At 44.1% G+C, this 22,980-nt stretch overlaps 1 protein-coding gene across 2 annotated transcripts in view; it reads left to right on the top strand.

Annotated features, from left to right (window-relative positions):
- Positions 1-7,463: 7,463 nt before the first annotated feature.
- The window catches only part of ABL2 (ABL proto-oncogene 2, non-receptor tyrosine kinase), a 45,724-nt gene continuing 30,207 nt past the window's right edge, over positions 7,464-22,980 (top strand). For both annotated transcript variants that reach the window (XM_086617937.1, XM_086617936.1), the window contains exon 1: positions 7,464-7,644. In XM_086617937.1, the coding sequence (XP_086474063.1) occupies positions 7,464-7,644 (181 nt within the window). The remainder of the gene's footprint in view (positions 7,645-22,980) is intronic.

Raw genomic sequence — 22,980 nt, 5'->3', positions numbered from 1 at the left:
GTTCTTGTGTGATCTGATCTAGGTGGTCCTGCTCCGGCAGGGGGATTGGACTAGATGATCCATTGAGGTCCCTCCCAATCCCTGACATTCTGTGATTCTGTGATTCTGTGAGGGATGTGAAGTTGGCTCAGGTAGACAGAAATCTCAGAAGCACTTATATTCCACAGAGGATTCACGCCACAACAGCGTCTCCCCGAGCAGCACAGACTATTAATGCGCCTAGTATGCCTGCCCTTTATCACAGGCAACCCATGGGAAAAACTTCCAAGACAGATGACTCAAGGTAATTTTGTAGTGTGACTGCATCCTAAGAAAGAGGAGACAAAAAGGGAAAGGCAGACAGCCAGGCGGTCTCTAGCACGCCGAGGTCAAATTCCCCTTTCTGTCACCCTCGGGTATGGGAAAGCGGAGGACGACACGGAGAGGTAACAGACACACTCCCGTGTCTGCTGGCAGAGACGGGCCAGGCACCAGGCAGACTTAAACACACGCTCGTGTGGGCACAACGATGTAATCTCTGGCTGTCAGAAAGAAGATGCCCGGGTTTCACTCCTCAAGGTCTCAACTTCTCCGCATAGTTGGGATTGCACAGTAAATACCTCGGCTGTATGAAATGTGCTGTTGGCCCTGGGGAGGCATTATTTCAGGTCGGCTGCAGCTGGGAGTACGGAGCCCGACTTCAGGCCTTGTTAGACGCACACTTGACAAGTTTTCTGCACAAACACAAAGGGAAGAAAGGTTTTCTTAAGAAAACAAGGCTTATATAGTTGTCCTCTGCGTGTGGGGAAGGGAGTGTCTGTCTGTCTGCCCCAGCTGTCTTTTACCTCCCAATAACTTTTGAACCTGTTGGCCAATTTTACGCAAATCAGATGGAGAGACAGAGGTTCCATAAATACACAGTTCCTACAAGTGTTGTGAAAAATTCAGCCTCGTTAGAGGACAGAGTCTTAATTAATGCTCTGAATAGAGGAGACCTGCAGACGAACTCAACTTCTATTAGAACAAGAATTTAAGTTGGCAGGGATCACTGGAGCTCATCTAGTCCAGTCTCCCACTCAAAGCACGGCCAGCTTCAAGGTTAGCTGAGGCTGCTCAGGGCCTCATTTTGAAAACCTCCGAGGTGTCAGAGAACCCACTCTGGACCTCAGCTTCACAAAACAAGTGTCTCGAGCGCAACTCTTTTGGCTCTGCTGATCAGGGAATTGGTCTTCTCCTCTTTTAAAGAAGGCTGAGAAGTGGCGGCCGATGGTAAAGCCCGCAACAGTCCCCACACCAGGCAGTCCGTAGGCCTCTGTTTATGTTCAATACCTTTAACCAGCAGCTGGTTACTTTATTTTGGCCCTCTGTGGTAGTTAATGATTACAAGTACGAAGGTCAGACTCAGGGACACGAGGCTTTTCATGTCTCATTGTCTGATTTACCAGAAGCTACATGGGAAGGAGCGTTGCTCTGTCTGAGCGGGAACTACAGGCTGCGTATCCAGCCTGACAAGCTAATGAGAACGAGTCATTCATTAACAGAAGACTTGCTGCTAGGCAAACACACACAGCTGGTACGGGAGAAGAATTTGGATGCGAAATGAGACAGTGTAGTTTTTTTTTTTATAAGACATTTCCTACTGCAGCAAGTTTACAGTCTAAATAAAGACCACACCAAACACATTTAGAGCCTGATTAGAGGAAGATTTGGGCTTACGTCTTTTCTGAAAGTTTTGGTAATGAGCAGAAAGGCAGAATTTGCGAAGAGAAGGGAAATATTTGCATGTTTAACAGAAGGAACAAGTTTTAAATTTAAGTGAGATTTGGTCACAGATGTATATGCTGCTCTCTTGAGTACCAGTCTATTCTATGCACACACATATTCACAGAACATCTTCCAAAACTCTGACGCTTCCTCCTGCTTCAGTTGTACAATTACATTTTCTTTTAGAGCAGTTTCACCCTACCGAGCATTTTTTAAAGAAATAACATTAAAGCTAGAAGCTGAAAAGCATGGATATTTAACACTACATAACTGTGAGGAAGGAACACAATGCCATTTGAGAGATTAAGTAATCACTTACAAGCCTTGCATAATTAAAGAAAAAAGCCTGCCAAGGAAGAATCTATCCGGACTTTGTAGAACGAAACAATAACAATATTTTAGACCAAACTTTGACTTTTAAAAGTGATTTAATTATTTAGGACCATTGCATAGAGCATGGCACCACTCATGGCCAGGGCACATGGGCATTTACCAAAGTGGTCCAGAGCAAGGCTGGAGCTCTGCCATCCTAAAATTGTAACACAGAGCACTAATCCTGCAAGGAGTTGTTCCCTCAGGCTTCCTTACAAGACCAAAGGCTGAATTCAGAAGCGCGTACAACTCAAAATAACACCCGGAGTGCAATCACAGAGAGGTTAATTGTTGTAACAAGGGCAACTGTGGAAGACATGGTTTTCAGTATGATTTACAAAAGGGAAGTGAAGGTGCCAGGAGCTCACTGGCTGGCAAAGTATTCTGAGCATGGCTGACAGTGTGAGGAGGCAAGAAGATAGAGGTGAAGGAGGTGTAAGGGGAAACTAGCACATCAAGCAAAGAGCATGGAGAGGAAGCACTGCTAAGTTCCGGAGTCTTAGTGGTCTTTTCTAACCTAAATGATCCTATGATTCTAATTCCATCTTATTTTAGCTGCACATCCTAGAAAATGATGATAAGAACTTATTTTCCTGGCTAATGTGGCCTTTGTTTTGTCTTGGACTATCATGGTGGTTACTCTAGTTCAAATACAGCAGTCATCAGTGGAATCTAAGGTGGGATGAGGTCACTCTCAGAGGCGCTGACGGAGGTACTGCAGTATATATATATATATACGTGCTCTGAAGCATTTGCTATTCCTTGTCTGAATGTCAGCTCTCTGCTTACAAACCTCTCAGGGAGACAAAACAGAAAACGCAGGAAGAAAAGCTTCCTTCTGCCAACTATAGAACGCCCTTGCTGCCCAATGAGCTAGTAAGATTTCAAATTAGGAACCAGAAAAATTAGGGTCCTAAACATGAATCAAGGTAACCCTGGAACTCTGGTGGCAAAACACTCCTATTTAGGCGTTCGTCTCCACCTGCAGACGAACGCCTAAAAGCCTGAATCATCAGCAGCACTGTCGAGGGACCTCGTATTACCTCAGCAAATGTACATTATCAGCGATCACGCTGTGCATGCTGAGTACTAATTTGCAATTCCCAGCAGATGCAGAGACTTGTCATCGTTTTTGTTTGGTAGAGGCAACATTTTCCACAGAAAAAGGCAAACAAACAACATTCTTAATGTTCTTATTAGCATACTGCTCTCCAACCTTTCGTGCCTTCAACAGATTCTTGGGAAGGGCGGTGCAGCTGTAGTACTTACAGAAATTTATCAGACAGGAAAACAATTACTGAAGAAGTCCTATAATCTGCTTATTCCATGTCTCCCCACATCTGGCTTTGCCCTGATGGAGGCTGTGAAAGGGTTATGGGTTATACCATGATAAGTATAGTTCTTGCAATTTAATCTGTCAAGGGCTGCACGTGAAGCTTTCTGTGCTGTTGGGCAAAATCTATTGGAAAACCATACTTCTCCAGAAAGCTTTTACGTTCATAGACTCTCACTGAACAGGCACATGAGTACTCCAAGTTATCTTGCGTGCACTGCACATAAATTCAAATTTAAATCACAGTAATGATTCAAAATCACTTTTAAGACACCACCGAAACACTACCTATTGTGCCACAAAAGATCTGTACAGATGGTACATTTTAAAAGCTGTCAATCAGAGGGGAAAGGAAGAGTGCTCGTCCATGTTGCACCAAGAAATAAAGTTCTCTGACATGGCTCAGCACTTAAAAACTTTCAATGTTTGCTGCAGAGTAACTAACCTGTGTCTGAAATTGATCAGATTTTTAAATCTTTCTTTTTGCTTTTTTAATGTCTCTCCAGAACCTCTCCATTAAGGCTAAGAGGGGCCCGCCTAGTTTTCATGCAGGCAGTCTGGGGTGTTACACTGAGCAACAATGCCCCAGGCCATCTAGTGGGCATCACACCTTGCCTGTGCAGACATCCCAGGGGAGTTACAGCTGTCCTGAGCTCCACAACTTGCTCTGCTGTTGCAAGAAAAGCATAAAAATCCTGACATGTTATGCACATGTATCCCTTACTCTCCAGAACTCTCCACATGCCTTGATCAGGCCTCTCTTGTTCCAGGCACTTAACAAATGCCTTAACTAATACCGTCCATGTCCTAAACACCAGCCAAACGTTTAAGACAACTCTGTTTCTCTGTGTAGTTTTGATACACAGAGCTGTATGAGCTGGAAGAAGAGAAAAGATTACTCCTAGAATTAATTTTCAAGCCACCGATAGAGTACTGCTAGTTAGTTTTTCCTACGTGACAAAGAGAAACCGCCCAGCTGACTCAACACTTACGCTCAGGAGTCTCCAATTTGTCCACAAGATGCTTCTGGCACAGAAGCCGTACTTCATGTGGATGACAGCACCACGCTCGTGACATGTAATGCTGACCATGTAAGCCTGCTCAGCCAGCACTTGCACTGTGATTTTTGTAGGACACTGTGGATGTGGAGCAAAGCCTTGTCAGTGCTTAAAAGAAGCTTTGAGAAATGGATATAGTGAATATTTATAGTCAGTTCGGAACTGATTCTAGAAATATCACGTTTCTCACCAGGAACATTACTTTAACCTCAACGCTGCCTTTGTTCCTCGGTCTTTTTCATCCCTTCTCGAACAGCTTACGAGATGGCAGATTGACTGGAAGCCCAAAACCGCCAGGAGAACAGTCACTGGTACTGATGCCTCATCAATGCACAGTGCCAGACCTCTTCAAAAGGAATTACCTTCTGAGAAACAACCTCTTCCTGATACTACATGAAGCTGATAACATCACAGCTGATAATAACAGGTAGCATTGATACAGATTTTACCTCTTCAAAGCACTTCGTAATCTTTGCATGGTTAACAGCCTTGACACTCTGCGAAGTAAATACTTATTAGCCCTTGTTTTAACAGTAAGGAACGGCGTGGCGCGGTGGTATCGGTGACTCAGTAGCACAGAGCAGTTTCCAGTTTAGGGAGTTTCTTGTTTATATTCTCACTGCTCTTCTAGCAGGCACCCTAGAAGGGTGGTCGCCAACTGGGGCTCGGCATTCCCTATTCGTGTGATACCATATAAACGGCATCGTTGAGAGAACCGAGTGGGGTACGGACTGAGAACAGGGCTTGTTCAGCACACTGTCCGCAATCAGCAATGGCTGGAGCACTGGTTTTGAAGCTTTTTCAGTAGGGTACGGGGTAATTTTAAAATACCATTACACAACAGCAAATGGTAACCATGCTGCAGCCCTTTTCCGCTTGCAAGAGGTCTTTTTAGAAAGGCCCTGCCCGACTCCTTCCCCAGTTAAGGTGCTTCTGTGCATCACACAAGTTCCATGCAGTTGGACACTAACACAACCTATGGTGAGCTGCTATAGGTGCTGGTATGGAGAACGAGAGCCCCATGTTATGGGGTATCTCATGTTTCATGAGATCTGAGGAAGAAGCGTGTTTGAACCCAATTCTCCTTAGTGCACTTATCTATAATAGTCTCTTGACGCTGGCGTCTTATTTTAAAATGCTAATGGCCTTCCTCTGGATAGTTCTTTGGGATCAGCAAGTAAAAGGCATTAGGAAAGAAAAATATTATTTATGCTGATTTTTAAAGCCGGGTTCTATCCTACACGGCAACTGCAAATGGCACGAGGGAGTTCTGTGTTTGTTGTCTCTCTACAGTCTCCAGAGAACATATATTTTGTTTACAAGGCAAACCATTTATAAATGCCAAACCCTGCAAATTCTAGCTGGAATGAGACCAGGAAATAGCTCCACTGCAGAGCTTACCCGTGTAGGCCCGTTCTGCCTGCGACTGTCCGTCCTGCAGGGCCACCCTCTGCTCACACACACACAACCATGCCCATACAAGGTCTCGGACTTGGCAACGCGTACCCCATGCTACACCCCAGATGCTCCCAGCGCTATTTTAAGAACTGTTTTGTTGCGTGTTATTAGCAGGTCTGTCTGCAATTCCTGATCTCCCCAATGTTCTTGGTCCATTAATTTAGTGAGTTATGGCATTTCTGGCTCCGCGTGCTCCTCGCTCCCGTTTACTCCAGCCTGTACCAGAGCACACACCAGCCCAGCTGGATGAGCCACCCCTATTTTAGGCAGAATTATTGTTGCAGCAAGGTGCAGTCCGAGTGCGCGCGACAGCAGAGATAGACAGTGTTTTGGTAACACCTCGTGACCCCAGGAAGGTAGAATATGACCTTAGAATTCCTGTCACTAGGAATCTCATCCAAGAAAGCCGACTCTCATGGAGCTCAGAGAGGAGCTTCTCCTCACCTTCCCACCCTAGGACAGTCACACGAAGGTTGGCTGGAAGCGGGCTGGCTCTGAGTGTTGCCAAGCCAGTTGGTCAGTCGTGTCAGTTCTCAGTGATGTGGTGAGGGCACCTGAGACGAGATGCCTCGTGCGTGGCTCATCCACAACGAAGCAACATGGCCAAAGCATTGCCGAAACAGTAGCGACGTACTTCCAAGTGCCTCGGTCCTCCAACCTGCAACAAGCACCACTGTCTCTCAGGATGGAATCTCCTCCCTTCTGCTCTGGACTGGGGAGCCGTATGCTAACGTTACGGAAGCTGAAAGACGGCAGTTTACCCGTTACATCCAGAATGGCGTACATTCAGCTACCTGATGACAAGACACTGCTGCCAACCTCACCTGGCCACCAGCATGCCTGACGTTATTCGCACAGCCGTGCCTTCCTCTTCCTCCACACCCTCGGCCAGGAGAGCGGGCGCCTGGGGAGCCCGCCGGGGGCCTGGTGAGCCATGGAGGAGACGCGCACAGCGCGGGACGGGCCCGCCACCGCTCCCTTCCGGCCCTGGCTTCGCGCCTCACGCCTGCTCGGACTCGTCGGTGGAGAGGCCCGGCTCTGGCCTGTGGGCCGTCCGCAGCACCGGGGCTCGGCCTCGGGGCCACACGGCCTTCGCCCGGGTCACCCCCACCTGGCCGCACACGGCGGCCGAGACGGGCGGGCCCTGCCAGGGCACGATCCCGCAAGTGACCCGCGGCCTCGCTCCTCGCACGCCCCGCCGCGTCCCCGCGTGCCGGGGGCGGGGTGGGCGGGCGAGCGGCCGGCCCCCCTCGGAGGACCGGAGGTGGCGGCTGGAGCCGCTCTGTCCCCGCTCTGCCGGCGCTCTGTGGTTTAAGATGGCGGCGGGGGCTGAGGGGGCGAGCCCGTGAGTCCCAGGCCGGAGCGCGGCGGGGGCGGCGAGGCGGGCGGGAGCCGCCGGGCCGGGCCGCGCCGAGGGGAGGAGCGGAAGGCCGCCTGCCGGGCCGGGGAGCGGCGGCGGCGGCGGCATGTGAGCGCGGGCCGCGGCCGGGAGCGCGGCGATGGGGCAGCAGGTGGGCCGCGTCGGGGAGCCGGGCGCCGGGCTCCAGCAGCAGCCGCCGCCTCAGCACCAGCAGCAGCCGCGGGGACTGCGGGGGAGCAGCGCGGCGAGGCCGGCCGGCCGCCGGCGGGAGGCGGCCGGGCGCAGCGCCGAGGGAGGCTTCAATATCTTCACCCAGCACGGTGAGGGGCCGGGCCGGGGGGCGGGAGGGGCCGGGGCTGGCGCGGCGCCTGCCGGAGCTCGCCCCCCGCCGCGGGGTCGGGGGAAAGGGCCGGGATCGCCCTTCCTCCCCTCCCTCTTTTGTTGTTGTTGGTTGATCTGGGGGAGGGGAAGAGTTGCGGGAGTCGCCGGGGTGCGGAGAGGCGCCTCTGGCAGGCGGGGAGAGCGGGGCAGTCGCCGCTGCCACGTCCCGGGGGATGCTCGTCCCGGCCCAGCCCGGAGCCTGGCAGCGAGCTCGGGGCCGGAGAAACTTCCCCCGGCGCTGGGGACAGGGACTCCCCGCCATTCCCAGCAAGAGCGAGGTGGCACCACCGGGAATCAAAACGTGCAGTGCTCGGTAGCTGTCACTGCAGCCGTTCCTAGCTCTGGTTTTGTTTACAAAGGTAAACGTTGCATGTGCTTTGTCTGTCTGTTTGCTGAGACGCTTACAACTTGCCCTTCTAGATCTATAAGTCGCTGTTGCCATACAGCCCCTGACAGAGCAGAGGATTTTGTTTTGACTGGGATATTATAGCAGCCATCTGATTCTCAGTTGAAGTTTTTTGCATATTCACTTCTGTTCTTATTGCTGGAAACTGATACCGGAAACATTTAGTGCAACATGGTGAGTTTCTGTAATCTGTCTTAGGAGAAGCCCGAATCTCCCTTTGTAACTATGTTTTTTTTTATTTATTATATCCGTTTGGCGATATCTTAATATAACACACAAGTTTTGGTTTCAACTGAAGCCTGTCTGCCTTGACAAGCATGTTGAGGAGAGATGCCCAGAAGCATCTCTAATCCTGAAAAGAACTGAATCAGCTACGGGGAGTGTGGCTGGTTTGGCTTTCAGTGGAGAGAGATGTCAGTGTTTATAGAGCAAGGCTGCTTCTGACAATGCGTATTTTCTTTTGCTCAATAGAATAAGCATAGACAAAAAGATTAAGGAACATGCAACCAGCAGCCTAAATGTAAATATCATCTGCTGTGGCTGCTGACATGTAAGTATCTATCAAAACAAGAGTGCAGCGCTAAGTCTGGTCCCTAAAATATCAGTGTTATCACAGCTTTTGAGTTCAGGGAGCAGTATCAACTTTAAAGCCAAAACAGAACTCCATGCATGCTGAAACGCCTGACCTGCTATTACTACAATTAAAACTAAGGATTACTATTTTATTGCGTCTTTCAGCCGTAGTATCATCACCTTCATGTTTTACTTTGTCGTCTTTGCATTTGTGTACTGTAAGAGACACTCTGGCAAAAACACTACTATAAAATAGACTAGTGCTGTTAATTCTCAGTGTTAGGAGCAGATCTCAGAAGTTCGGCGCGTACCCTGCTTCTTGCGGCGTGCCGAAGGCCAGGCCTTTAGCAGCAGAGCAAAATTGCTGTACAGACTGCCAAGTGTGACTTAGCAGGCACGAGCACTCCTGCTAATGACAAACTGTCTGTCTTTCAGTGTTTTGGTACCGAGGTGACTGTGTGATTCTTGCTCTTACAAGGCAAGGACAGAAAGGACGTTTGTGGGAAGTACAGTGCAGCATGTGGAGGGACATCTAGTTACTTCAGAATAAGATGGTTGGGAGTCACTCAAGCGCATCTTTTCATTTATTGCTGCGTGTTTTAGTAGTAATTTAGTTCAGCATCCTGAGCAAATCCTTCTAGCTCCTCCCTCCGCTCTACTAAATTTTAAAGGTAGAAGGCAGAGAGAATTATTTACAGGTAGTGGCAGGGAAATAGAGAGAAAAAGCTTTCTTAAGCATGCATGCACACCAAATAGACAAATTACGTGTTCTGCCAGCCCTTCTGCTCTGTCTTCCCTAGACCTAGAAACACGAACAAGCCTGGAAAGCCAGCAGGCTCTGAATAAAACTGTTCAGTGGCGTATAAAAAGAACATTTCTCTGTGATAACAGAAATTGTATCTTTTAATATAATTACTGTTTGTATTGCTTAGGTTATCTGCTTCAGCGGTAAGGTAATGAATATAATTTTACTTAGGTTCTTGTTGCTTCTGTTATTTTCTTTCAGATGGTAAAGGAAGACGTGTCTATTGAAAATAAGATACAGCTTTTTATTCTTTTAGGTTATGTAAAAGAGGTGGGTTTCCCAGAGTTTCAGGGCAGGCTTCAAACTCTCATCGTATCTTGGTGAATACGTCAGCCATGTTAAATTGTTCTATGAATCTATGCATGTTTTACTAGAAGTGAGTGAACAACACTCTATTTATGGCAAACACTGGTCAAAGTTGGATACCTATTTAAATGCTTGTCTTGGGCAATAATCAAAGATTTTTGTCATGTTCCTGAATCTGGAGTTCACTTGCTTTCTCAGAGAAATTGTGTTCTTGTGGTCCCAACTCCCCTTGTCTGAGGGAATATTTTTTCTCTCAACTTCTTATTTTTCATTTACTGACCTTGTTCTCCTGTTTTACTTAACCAGGCTTTCTGCTAGCTTTCTTTAAGTGCTGCGCTGCTTTTGCTGAGGTGCTGTGGTTGCTGATGATACAACTTGATCCACATTCCTCTTTTCTAGTCATTTCTTTCTGAACCTGACCCTTTGTCCTGGTTTCAGCTGGGACAGAGTTAGCTCTTCTTTTTAACAGTTAGAAGAGCTCTGCGGAGATGGAAGCTCCCTTCCATCCTGTTTCTAGGATATGTATTCACAGTGTATGAAAAGTGACAGAAAAAGCACAGGATTATGGGCTAGCGCTCTTGGACCAGTGACTAAACCAGCCAGTCTAAGGATGAGCCTGCATTATCTGCCTTCCTTGGCTTTCCTTGACTGATGTAAGGAAGAAAACCTGTTGACTGGTGCTAGACCCCTACAGGTACATATCTCTGCCTGAGCTCGTGTTGGCAGATTTCATACTGTACTGTGCCAGGAGTGACGTGAACCTTACTAAGTACTCTTGCTGGAGTTCATTTTGAAGTGTTACTTCTTCTGGATTGCTTATGAAAAGGATGGAAGTAGACAATGTTTCCAGCCTCAGACCCATTTTGCTACAGGATTTTGAAGAACAGGTTGTGTCAAATCAATAAAGTGTAAAATATCTTATGTTAGGCTACCAAAAACCTGAGACAAAAACATTTTTATGCAACTAACTCGAAGTTAGTTGAAAAATAGAGAGATTGAGTTGAACCAGTTTGTCCCAAGCGTGTTTGCTGTGTTACATTTGTGTAGGAGAAGCACAGATATACGGGCACTACCTACTTCAGGGTGTATGTTTGGAAGAAGCAAGGAATTCAAAGGTGTTTTCTGCTTTATGGAAAGAACAGGGAAATCTGTATTGTGGCATCCCATTATTCTATCATGAGAACAGACACCTAGACTCCTGGGGGCTCCAGGTCATTGTAGTATGGAATTCCGTGAGCACTGCTGCGTAGTCAAGCAGAAAAGCGCTAAGCAAGCCGATATACTGGTGCGATTCGTTAGCGGGGGAGCGGAGTTCTCCAAGGTGCAAAAGATAATTGTGGATTTTGCAGGCTTTCGCAATTAGCCCTTCAAAGTGCCCCACTGCACGCAATCTGTGACTTATAAAAGCAAGCCATGGATCATCAAGCATGCTGGTATAGTAGTATACTACTAGTATTAATTTGTTAGAAAGGAAGAGTGTAAACAGAAGGATTGTTCAAACACTGCCGTTCCCGTGTACGCTGCATTGGAATTAGCTAGTACCACAGGGGCTCCAATCCCTAACACTCTGTGATTCTGTGACGGTAGCTCAAGAAGGAGAAGCTGTTGTGAACACTAGTTACGATCAAATTCTTTCAGTTCAGTGCAACCAGAAAAGATAAGTAGTACTTGATGCCATTCCCAGATGGGCTTGCTTTCCCTTTCAGAGAAGGAACAGGGAAGTAGGTTATCTCCTTATCCTTTCAGTACTTGTTTGAAGGAATGGGTACGACTGATGACAGCCAACAACTTCCAAGTTGCATGGGCTCTACTTGGCTCCTCATTCGACCTTTGAACAGTGACATACTCTAATTTTCTTTCTGAAGAGCAGTGATAGCTGCCTACTGTACCAAGATATTCTTTAGAACGGTGTTAGCATGCTTTTCATCTCTGAAAAGACTTGCTGAGTGTTGTAGAAAACATACTGCAGGAAAATCAGATTATTTAAATCCTGGCTGGGAAGCCTTTGCAATACCTGTTTGCAATACTGCTACAGTTGCCTTGGTGATATATTTTGGGGAAGCGGAAGGCTCTGCTACACTTGAGCTTTTGATCCAGCAGGCGCAGGACATTTGTTCCCTGTTTTGTTTTCTAGAGGAGGAGTTTAGCGACCTTTCACCATGTGCATCAAGGTCAGGCAAGATAAGCCTATACTTTTAAAAATAAAATTATCATTAAAGCTCCCCTAAGGCAGTCGGAGTGCTATGCCACATGATAAAAACATTCTAAAATAGGAAGAAGCATAAATAACACTGTCCCTTTGAAATTCAGTGAAATTGAAGGGCTGAATGCAGGAAAATGGAAAGAAGGAGAGAAAATAGGGTCAGTTTAACAACTGCACTTTGTGGGACGCCTAAAACGTTCTTTATTTTTCATCCCAGTGAAATGCAGCAAGCGCGGGCCAGAGCTACTTGCCCGCAGACTTTCCTGTCAGTAAATGCCCTGTGCAGATGGAATATAATCACTGTATTCAGTGCCTGACTCTTTGTACTGTAAATCAGAAATCTTGTGGGACCATGGCGTATAAATAACTCTTAACTAATTATTTGGGGAATAAAGGAGAGTTCAGCTAAATGTCTAGAGGAACATCTCTTGTAGAACATGAAATTATAGGCGTGTTCTCTATTGCATCGTTCTCCATGATATCTAAATTATTCCTGAAGATTCAGTTGCATTCAATACTCGTTTTTATACCTTAAGTTGGGATTTTTGCCTGCTGTGTTTTGCAAATGAGAGGACTCTACAGGCTCGGTGGAAGGGACAATATAATTCGGACTACCGATCCGTTGTAGTTTCTGGAGCCCGTGTATTCCGTATGTTCTTTTCACATAGACAGGGGAACACAGTCTGAAGAAGGTGAGACTGAAATGAAGTTTCTTCAAAAGACGTTAGTTGGAACTAACTTAAAAATCAAATTTCAAAGCCCAGACAGATCTCCGATTTCTCAGTTCTCCACATGTAGCAGATGGTGTGGTACAAGTTGTTCTAGCAATATTTCACAAACTTGCTATTGCTTGCAAGTGCAGTGTTTCGCAAAAAAAAAAAAGAGAAAATCGTGAGATTTTTTTTGGAAATAGGGACATGGACAAGTGAAGAAATCGGTGGAAAGTGAACGTGTAAGCTATTGGACACCAAAGGAAATGGTCACAAGTGGCTTAAATCATCTCTTTTAATCCAGCGGGATTGACAGCTCACATTACTTAGAGTTGGAAGACAGTTGGACTATCTCCTAGAGATGCTGAGCAGGGTTGGCTTCAGGAATATTGTATGGCTGGTACTAATTACAGATTCTGGGACAGCAGGCTTGAAATCATGTTTTCACCGATGTTCAGGAGAAGTGACCTGTTCTGTGACCAGTTACTTCAGCATGCCATGTTTGTTTGCTCTTAAAGCAGGCCAGTCCTTGCTGGAGTCAAATCTCACTTTTTAGATCTTTGTACTGTAGATGAAGCTAGATGATCCTTAGCGTGATTTATCCTAGCCCATTGATCTTAGTCGTCACAACTTAGTGTTTGCAGTATGTTTATTATCCATAAGCTATCTTTTAAATACTGCTGGCAGCCAACTAGTTCACACTCACAAGAAACTCTGTTAAAATTCAACTAATGTAAAACAAGAAACAGCAGTTGACACTTATTCCAGTAGGGATGTATGTGAAAGTTATTAAAAGTAAGACAGTTAGATCTTGTTGAGTAACTCGCTGAGTTCATTTTCACCTAGTTTATTTGAAAAAGCCAAGGATGGATGACTGCAGACTAAAGCCTCACCGACGTCGTCACTGTTTCAGAACTCAATACTGGTAAAGAAATATTTCTCGTACTTACTTGGACCACCAGCAGACCCTTTCCCTCAACAGCAGGAAAGAAAGAAAAGCTTGCAATCAGTGGGGTGACACAGTTTACTTGCTGGGTCTGAAGAGGTGGTTCTCTCACCATTACTGCATCGTCCCTGACATTTCTCTGGTTTTGTGGTTATGAAATACTTCATTTTAAAGACTGATCTTGGTATTATCTGTAGAGATTGTTCTCTCTAGAGTAAGTGACACTTAGGAAACCATTGAGGCTTCCTGTTGGTAACGCCGCAAACCACAACAACAGAGCTTAGTTATGCTACCCGTATCTGCCTAGGAAGTTTTGTGTGCTTTGTGGTCTTTATAGAAAGACATGTGCATCTCCCGATACGACTGCTTATCTGCAACTGTGTATAAATTAACTTTTTAATAGGTGGCCTTCAGTATCAGCTAAATCAGCACAGGAATTTCAAAAAACAGTCCAAAATAGCTTTGTCTTTTTTGAGAGGGAGACAAAGATGCATAGAAATACTCTACTAAGAATTGAACTGGTTTTATTTCAATCTTCTAGTGCTCTTTAAAGGCCTTTTAAACATGTTTCTTTTAAGACTGAACTTTTTCAAGAAATTCCTTTCTTCTTCTCCCATCCCTCCCGCTCAAATGTTGTCCTTAGGATCTTAATCTTACTTTGATGCTTCCATTAAAAATAATGCCATGTGTTAATAAACTTGGAGCTTCACTGACGTTGATTTGAAAGTGTTCTATGACAGCAGTGATGTGAGAATTGGGAGTACAATTACATAAGAAATGTAGCTCTTCTATGAAGGAAACCTCATTTTTCTATAGGACAATTCTGCATCTCCTCATCCTTTAATTTGATTATGCTACTGGTTTGGATTTTGATCTCTTTCCTGTTGGTGGTTTGGTTTTGTTGTTATTTAATACTAAAGTGAAACTGAAGCAGCAGCATCTCTTTCTAAGCAATATATGGCAAAGACATAGGAACCATCTCCTGCTGCTGTTGGGATTTTGATTAGGAATCAATCAATTTAATTTGCTTAGGAATCAAATTAGAGGGTAGGAGGATGAGAACATTCTAGATTTGTGACCCTATGCACCTCCCAGTCTGTTTCTCCTTCCTTTCTCCTATAATAATCCCAACAACAAAGCATCGAGTGTCTCTCTGTTGTTCCTGTTTGTCTACATCTCAACTAGGATACGTAGGACGAGCAACTGTGGAGAAGAGTATCTCCATAAAGACAGATAATGCTGGAGAGGAAAGAACAGGAATGAGCAAAGACTAGAAAAAAAGAAAAAGGTAAAATACGATCTTGCAGCTTCTCTCTAATAGTGCTTTTAAGTACACTGGAGATTTTGTTTCAACTGTTCAGCTTCAGAGATAATGCTTTTAAAATGCAATCTTGGATATACTTAATACGTGTTGAATGAGACAGGTGGGCCTTCTAAACTGATCTGTGGTGAGTTAGAAATTGTTACTGATGGAGGTCCCTGTGATGGGCAGCACACCGGCTGGGGAGTTTCCCCACATAGCTCATGACTGATATCAGGCACAAAAAGATGAGGAGTTTTGAGCTCCTGGAGCACAGCCGAATGTTATTTTGCAGGACTGTTTGTTTTGAGAAGGAAAAACCCACAAAGATGAAGATCTCCTCCTGTTCCCTTCTTACCAGGAGCAGAATAAAGTTTAGTTAAATAGTTAATACACATATACTTTAGAGTTCACCTGTGAGATTTGCGGTGGGTTGGCACAAGATACCAATAATCACTTTTGTTGCAGAGTAAGTGTGCTCAGCACCATGACTAATTTTGAAACAGGTGTCAGGCTTGCATCTGGTTGAAAGAAATCATGTTAGTATTGGCTATTATGGTGGTAGTCTGTGGCATAGGTCATGAAGTGTTCCTGTTTTTCAGATTCTGTGTTCAATTAGACTCATAATTTTTTGAAAAGTTGACTGTAGGGAGTAGCGTGCCTGTACGGTAGGCACACCAAAACATATGGGAATTGCAAAGCGAAGAAATACGTTCTCATCAGAAATCTGGTACACTCTGACATGGCCTAGCTTAGAAGCTTGTTTAAATATTTTTGTATTGGAGTAGAATAGTACTACCTCCTACATTTACCCTAAACATTAGGAGTCCAAGAGCATGGATCAGTTTTCTAGACAAAAAACCAAAAACATTTGCTCATTCTCATTTTGTAGCCTCTGGATTATGAAGATAACCCTTCAAACCCGAGCTGCAGTGTAAATTAATATAATGAGGTCTTCCTTAGCTTACAGGGTCAACTCAGTTTCTCCAGATTATTTCAAAGCCTTTGCTGCTTAGGGTTCATTTTGCTAACCAGCAGTGTCGTGGAGTTAACAAGACTGTTCAGTTTTACTGCTGCTATTCAGAAACCTGCGGGAGGCTGCGCAACTGATGAGAATATCAATTTTGTGTTGCTGCTTAGAAAAGCCAAGGGCTGAAGGAGAGACAAGATACAGCTATACTACTATCTCTGCAATTTACTTCATAATAGAAGAAAAATGGAAAAGTTATTTAGATCAGCCTTGAAAGGATTTAAAACCAAATAATTTTAAAGTGTTATTTCCGGTCCAGCAATTTACTATGTCAGAACTTGCCAATTAATGAAACTGTTTAGCAATAAAAGAGCCTGTTTATGCAAACTTTTTAAAAATCGATACAAGTTACGTCATGTAGGAAGAGCAAAATGGACTCTTCTGAAAGATTTGAATCATCTTGAAGATCTTTTCAAATAGTTAGTGGCATAGCTTCCTTCCTCCATTAAGTCACTGGGTGCAGCAGAGCTCGAGCTTACAGTGGCCTGAGCTGGGCTGCGTAGGCGCGGAATTGCTCACTGCTTGTGTTTAATGCAGTTTTTTCTTAGAACACAGGTTTTAATTGTAAAGTTTTCTTTATGTCCACCGTTCACTTCGGTGCAAGGGAAAGAGAAGCAGCGTCCTTGTCTGAGAACTGATTTGTGGTTCCTTTTCTCCTATAAATTAAATTTTTTTCATCTTCTCAACTATTAAACCAGCAAAGAACAAAATTCAGTCTAATAATTGGCAGCTCTCAGGCTCAGATAATAAAGTTAAAATGGAAAGTACTTCAAACTTGAACTTTGAATTGCTGAATGTCCTACATGTGCTCTTTAGAATATTGTTGACATTAATAGAATCGAGCCTCAGTTAACGTACACTTGAAGTGGCACCTTGAGCAAAGCATAAAGGCTGTGGTGTAGGCCAGACTTTGAACAGATGCTCTGAGCGCTGTTTCTCCGATCACTTTGTGGTGATACCACTCAACTCTGGTTTGTTTTCAAACCTGCTTTTTTACTGACCGGATTGGCATCAAGTAAGCCGTGATGAGCTTCATCGTTTGTGGCAGTAACAAACATAAATAGTGAGAGCCAGCTCTCTGCAGGATTCTTGCGCTTCCTCCTGATGAGGAAGATGAGTGGAGTTTTGGTAGGTTTTGTCTTCTTTTTTTGAGGCAGGGAGGGATGAACGAACAGTGAGATCAGTGTGAATCCTTGGCTCTGGTCCAGTTACCCCGTGAAGCACAGCAAAATACTTTCCCACTAATCACAAATTGTATGTTTGTTATTCAGGATATTTGTTTGTTTTGCTTAATTTTTATCTGTGGCTTTTCTTTTCAATCTCAAGAGTAAACAGAGAAAGCAGAGGTACTTTATCAGATTAAAAAGGCTTTGTATAGAGAAGATTCTTAGAATAAATAGGAAAACGGTATATAGTGTCTTGTGGTGCTAGTAGTTCAAGGTATATTATTTTTTTTCTTGAGGCTCTCAAAAAACCTGTGAATATTGAGGATTGCAACGTAACTGTGAGGAAGGAGCTGAGTTTTCATGTTAGAAGAAACTGAGGTCTGTTTTTTTGAGTAATCTAATAAATTTGAGTCTGATATAAGCTACAGAAGAACGACTAGCCCACTTTTTGTAATTTTTTTTCCAGAGGTGCATTAGATAGCTTAGGATTGATGTGCAAAATCAGTAGAGAGCTTAATTGGTGATTTGAGTAGCCTGCCATAGCTATCCTGTGAAACAGAAGTCTAGCAGGTTTAATTCTTGCTTGTGTCATAACAGTATTAAAATCTGTTTTGTCAGATTTTCTTCTTCATTTTCTGTTTTTAGGTCATCATAATCAAATAGATTTAACTTCTTTAGGGGTAAAAAGTGTTTAAAGAGGACATTGCCCTCTAAATAAGTCCTTTAATTGCATGGTAATTCCTGCACTTTAGCACCTAGTTAGAAGTACTGATAGGCTTTGAGAAGTTGAAATAGGCCAGAGGCTTGAGTCTATCAAAGCTAAGCTTGTCTGTTGTTTTGTACAGAAGTTCTAAGTCTTATTTTGATGTGACTAAATCTGTATACTCTCCATCTATTTTTTGTGAAATGGTTAAGCTAAACTTGAGTAAGATACTTGGTACGTGTGTTTCCATCAACACACAAGCTTGCATCACGAGAGTAGAGGTGCAATGACTTTTTCTATGTGCCTTGTTAGTATTTCTGCTAAATAAAATGTTTTTCTCCTTGTAGGAGTTGGTGGCAAAGCATGTAACTGCTTCCAGGTGCAGCCTAGCTCTAGAATAACACTCAGCTGGCCTCTCGGTCCCTGCTCAGCCACAGGTGGATGGACTTAGCCCTGGTAGTATACTTACTTGCCATGTAGGCTGTGGAAACTGGCTCGCCTTAGGGCAACGTAATTATAGGCTGCTTAGACTCAGGTGAGCTGTGCTAGTTTTCTTGCTTTACCATGGGGGAGTGGTATCCCCAGGTGCTGATTGTTGGCGTGTTTTCTGTTGTGCATCAGCTGTTACAGAACTGCACTGCAGCTGGTACACGTGCGGCACTGCCAGCTAGTGTGTCGTTCCTGAGCAAGAGCAGCACTTGACTACCGGGAACCTCTTAGACAGCATTTCTGCTTTCTTCAGCCTTCCCCTCTCTGCGTAAAGCTCACCTTGGTAGGTTTGATCAGGGAAGGAGGCTTTTCAGGCTTTGAACCACACAACTGCGCAGTCAGTGGGGAGCAGGTGAGTAGGAAAGAGCACAGCCTCATGCTGGGTAGAACTGCCACGATAGCTGAGGAGCCTGGGCAGCACAGGAGGCTGGGTGAATTCTAAAATACGAAGTTAGAAGGATCAATTGCAGCTGCTTATGGAGAACATGGTTTTCCAGCCTACCACGAGAGGGTGCTACAATGCTTTGACTTAATTGATCCATTGCTAAAAGGTTTTTCTGTTAGGAAAAGCGGAGGGTTTTTTTCCAACGTTACTGTGTTACAGTGAAGAGTGTTTCAAGTAACTGTTGGTTTATGAAAGCAGGCAAGATGCACATATCAAAAGGCAGATGTAGCTGTCTTAAATTTTAAGGGAATACATGTTTATTTTGCTTTTCCTTTAAGAGCTGAACTGCTTCCTTTTTAGTTGTTTTGTTTCTGTTGGGCTTTATCCTAAACAACTTCGTCTGCCAGTAAGAGAGGTTTTCTAACTTGTTTATGTGTAAGTATGCAGGCAAGCTTTTGTGCATGAAAAGACATTAAATCTCATCCTTCTGCTAGGTAATCCGAGCCCTTAAATTAAGAGTCACTTCTTACTGCTTCTGTGCACTTCTCCTCTGTAAAACGACATTACGGCAATAATGCTCGCTTGTTTTATGGAGATGTTTAGACTGAACTTTTGTATAAACAAACACAGAAAAACTGGCTGCAGGCTAAATGTTCAGTCCTGCACTCTTGTCTCATCCTGCAGGCTGTTAGAAAAACATGTGTTTGTTGTGGTTCTAGCCTGTATTTCAAAACACTTGTGGCATGATAATAGGTCTGAGAAAAGGTTAGTGTTTGTGTTAATTGTTTGACTTGCCTTGAAATGGAAGCTCAAAGTGCTGTTCTTTGCTGAATGTTACCTGTAAACTTCTGTAAAGAGGCTGAAGCAGTGAATTAGCAACAGATGGAGAATTTTAGTATACTCACTCTGTTTGGTTGCTTGTACTGCTCTACTGCTAAACAAGAGTGAATTGCAGTAAGTATTCATAAAGTTGGGTTGTTGGTTGGGAGACAGGATCTCTGCAAGAAGATCCTAAACTTGGTAGTTAAGGTTTAGGCATGTAATTACAAAAAAGTAAGACCACCTGATACTACCGTGGTGTTAATCTGTGGGGTAGTTGTTACACTAAATTGAGATGCATTAGTTTTTCTAAAAGTCACTTATCATTCCCTTTAATACTAGTCAGGGAAAGGCCACGTTAAAAGAAACACATTAATCAGTCCTAAAATAGACTACTAGAAAGGAGATAGGAAAATCTGTTTAAAATACAACCAAGCCAGGCTTCCTGTCTTGCATACTACTGTGTAAAAGCAAAGGCATGACTTCTAGTATGCTGTAGCTGTCCTTTTCTTCTCCCCCAGGCTTTCCTAATTTGTTACAACATTGAGCTCTTACATGCGTTTCAGGCCTTGGCATCTGACTTTGTTACATCCACCCATCCATTATTTCCTCTTACAGAAAGATTAAAACACTCTTTATCACACAGTTACTCCCCTATGCTCCACCTCCTGAGCCTACAGGGAGGTGGGCTTGTAGTTTGTGGAACCGTAACAGCTATTATAGAAGCAGCATCTTGGTTTGTTAATAGAGGAGCGGGCTTTCGTATACAGAATAAACTGCTCTGGTACAGTGGTGCTTCATGCCGCCAAACTGAAGGTTACCCTTCCAGGGATTGCTCTTGTGCTTTTAGAAATTAGACAAGGGTCCCATGTGCTCAGAAGTGTCATTCCATGCTGAATTCCATGTGAAATGAGGTTGTCTGAAGCTGAAAGTGAAACAGAATTGAAGGTCCAGGAATTGGTGCTGGTGACAAATTAGGAAGAACAACTATTTCCTTTCTGTCGAGCATTTAGCATTCTTACTCAGCTGCCTGTATCTTTATTTTGAGCTACAGCAGATCAGAAAATGAGACAGGTAAAATCATAAAGCGGCTTAGTCTAGTCTTTCTATTCCTTTGGTATGTAACATTCATAGAATCATAGCATGGTTTGGGTTGGAAGGGACCTCAAAGATCATCTCGTTCCAACCCCCCTGCCATGGGCAGGGACACCCTCCACTACACCAGGTTGCTCGAAGCCTCATCCAGCCTGGCCTTGAACACTTCCAGGGATGGGGCAGCCACAACTTCTCTGGGCAACCTCTTCCAGTGCCTCACCACCCTCAGGGTGAAAAATTTCTTCCTTATATCCAATCTAAATCTACCCTGTACTGTGGGGATGCTGTATTATATGCTGCTGTTCTACTTTTCCTTGCTTTAAGTCTACTTTCTGCCCTTGCTGTTCCTTTCTGTGCTGTTCAATGTACAGGACCTTCTGTTTCTTCTGTGCTTTTTATCCTTACTACTGTTTGCCTAAGTTAATTTGCCTGTTGTTTTTTTTTTCCCTAATGTTTTATTGCTTTCTTCAGTAAGCCCACTTCCTTCTTGCCCTGTTAGCACAGTGTCTTCCTATCTGAGTCTCTTTGCTCTTGGTGAAACTGTTCCCCAATTCCTTGCCTTTGCTGACAGACAAGGGATGCCAGCTCTAAACCCAGCAATGCAGACTTGCAGGAATTGAAGAAAATAGTTTCTCCCCATGAAGGTACCATCTTTGTTTAAACGTTAAAAAAATTGAGATATTGACATGAGTAAAAATCCCTGCAGTTAAAGAAATTATTTTCTAATAGCTCATGCTATTTAGTTAGCTAACTTTTTTTCCCACTGGTAGAGTAGTAAGTTTATAGAAGGAAGACAGTGTTTTATCACACAGATGAGTAAGACGTGAGTACACGACATGGTTTTATGCAGCAGGTCTCCTAGTAACGCAGCACCCTTTCCCCAGCACCATACTTTGTTTTCCACGTTTGACTGTAGAGGCTCTCTATTGTGCTTTGCCCTATAACAGATTTTCTTCCCTTTTTTGATGCTTGAACTTGAAAGTTAGCTGTTTTAATCCTACTCTGTTAGTGTGAGGAACTGTAGGAGTTTTTGTTCAGAGAACATCAGTAGTTGAGAAAGTAGCTGTTTTCAAAGGGTTGCATGTCTTTGTGTTGAAAGTGTTACTCATTAGTTAGATACTGTAAAGATTTTGTAACAAAAGCTCCAAGTGTTGCACTTCAGGAAGGGTGGCTGATCAACACCGGTTTGAGTCCTGCTCTGCCATAGCTGCCAGTCTGATACTTAGCAGATTACTTTGTTTCTTTGCTTTAGACCTTCTTCTGCATAGTAGAAATTTACCCTACTCTGTAGGATTGCCAAGAGAGTAAAATATCAAAACTGCGCAGCACTCTAGAGATCAAGTGCTACAAAAATATCTTATGTAGTATCAAGTCATAATATTAGCATGCCCTGACTCATAATGTTCTGTAGGCTGTGAATTTTTTAATGTGTTTACTGCTAGCGAAGGGCACAGAATGGTTAGTGATGGTAGTCATCCACATCCTACTAGTGATGGTAGTCATCCACAAAACAGGTACAGCCTCAGCAGAAGCTGGCATCACATATATCGTCTTTCTCTTTTCTTCTTAAACTACTATGGAGTGTTGCAGCAAAAATTGTGGATCTTATGGTTTAGTTGTAGGCATCTGAGCATGCTAGATGGCTACCTGTTAGAGAGTTTGGAAGTAGATCTTACTAGAATTCTTACCCTAATTGGAAAAATATCGTTGCATCTTGTCATAAGTCTGGAGAACAATAATCTAGATTTAGAAAAACTTCACTGTTTGGGATGAGATAGTCACGCTGCTGCTTCCTGACTGCCTCGTGTGAAAGAACAGGCACATCACTGGGTGACGTGTTCAATCTCAACTTTGTATGCTAGCACTCGTGCAATTTTAAATCTGAAAAACCATGCCTGCACATCCCGGGCCGGGTCTCTGAGGAGGAACGCAGAGTCCTTTCAGCAGCGTGCCTCCAAAGACAGCTGCGCAGTTAACGTTCATGCCTGCCAGAGTGTGTGCTCTCCACAATGATCCCCACCCCAAATCTCAAGACAAAACCAGGAGATGAATCTCAACAGCTGCAGAAGGCTCAGTTTATCAATCTTGATTAGGGTAAGGCATTATCTGAAGTGTTTCTTTTCCTAAGTCTCTACTGATGGTTGTAAGGGCTACATATCCCCATTCAAGTTGTCAAGATAATGCTAACCTCTTTATAGAGGTGGAGTCCTGGTGGTCTGAGCCTGTGTGGATGCCAGCGTCCCTCTAAACATAAATAACACTCATGCAGACTATTGTGGCGTTCTGTGTTCTACGAGTGCGCCCTCAGTTCTCCTTCCTCTTTTCCCCTGCTCAGGTTG

The sequence above is a fragment of the Tauraco erythrolophus genome, chromosome 10, assembly GCF_009769465.1.
Source record: "Tauraco erythrolophus isolate bTauEry1 chromosome 10, bTauEry1.pri, whole genome shotgun sequence".
Lineage (NCBI taxonomy): Eukaryota > Metazoa > Chordata > Aves > Musophagiformes > Musophagidae > Tauraco > Tauraco erythrolophus.
The sequence above is the reverse complement of the archived record's forward strand: the minus strand, read 5'-3'. Positions and strand labels throughout refer to the sequence as shown.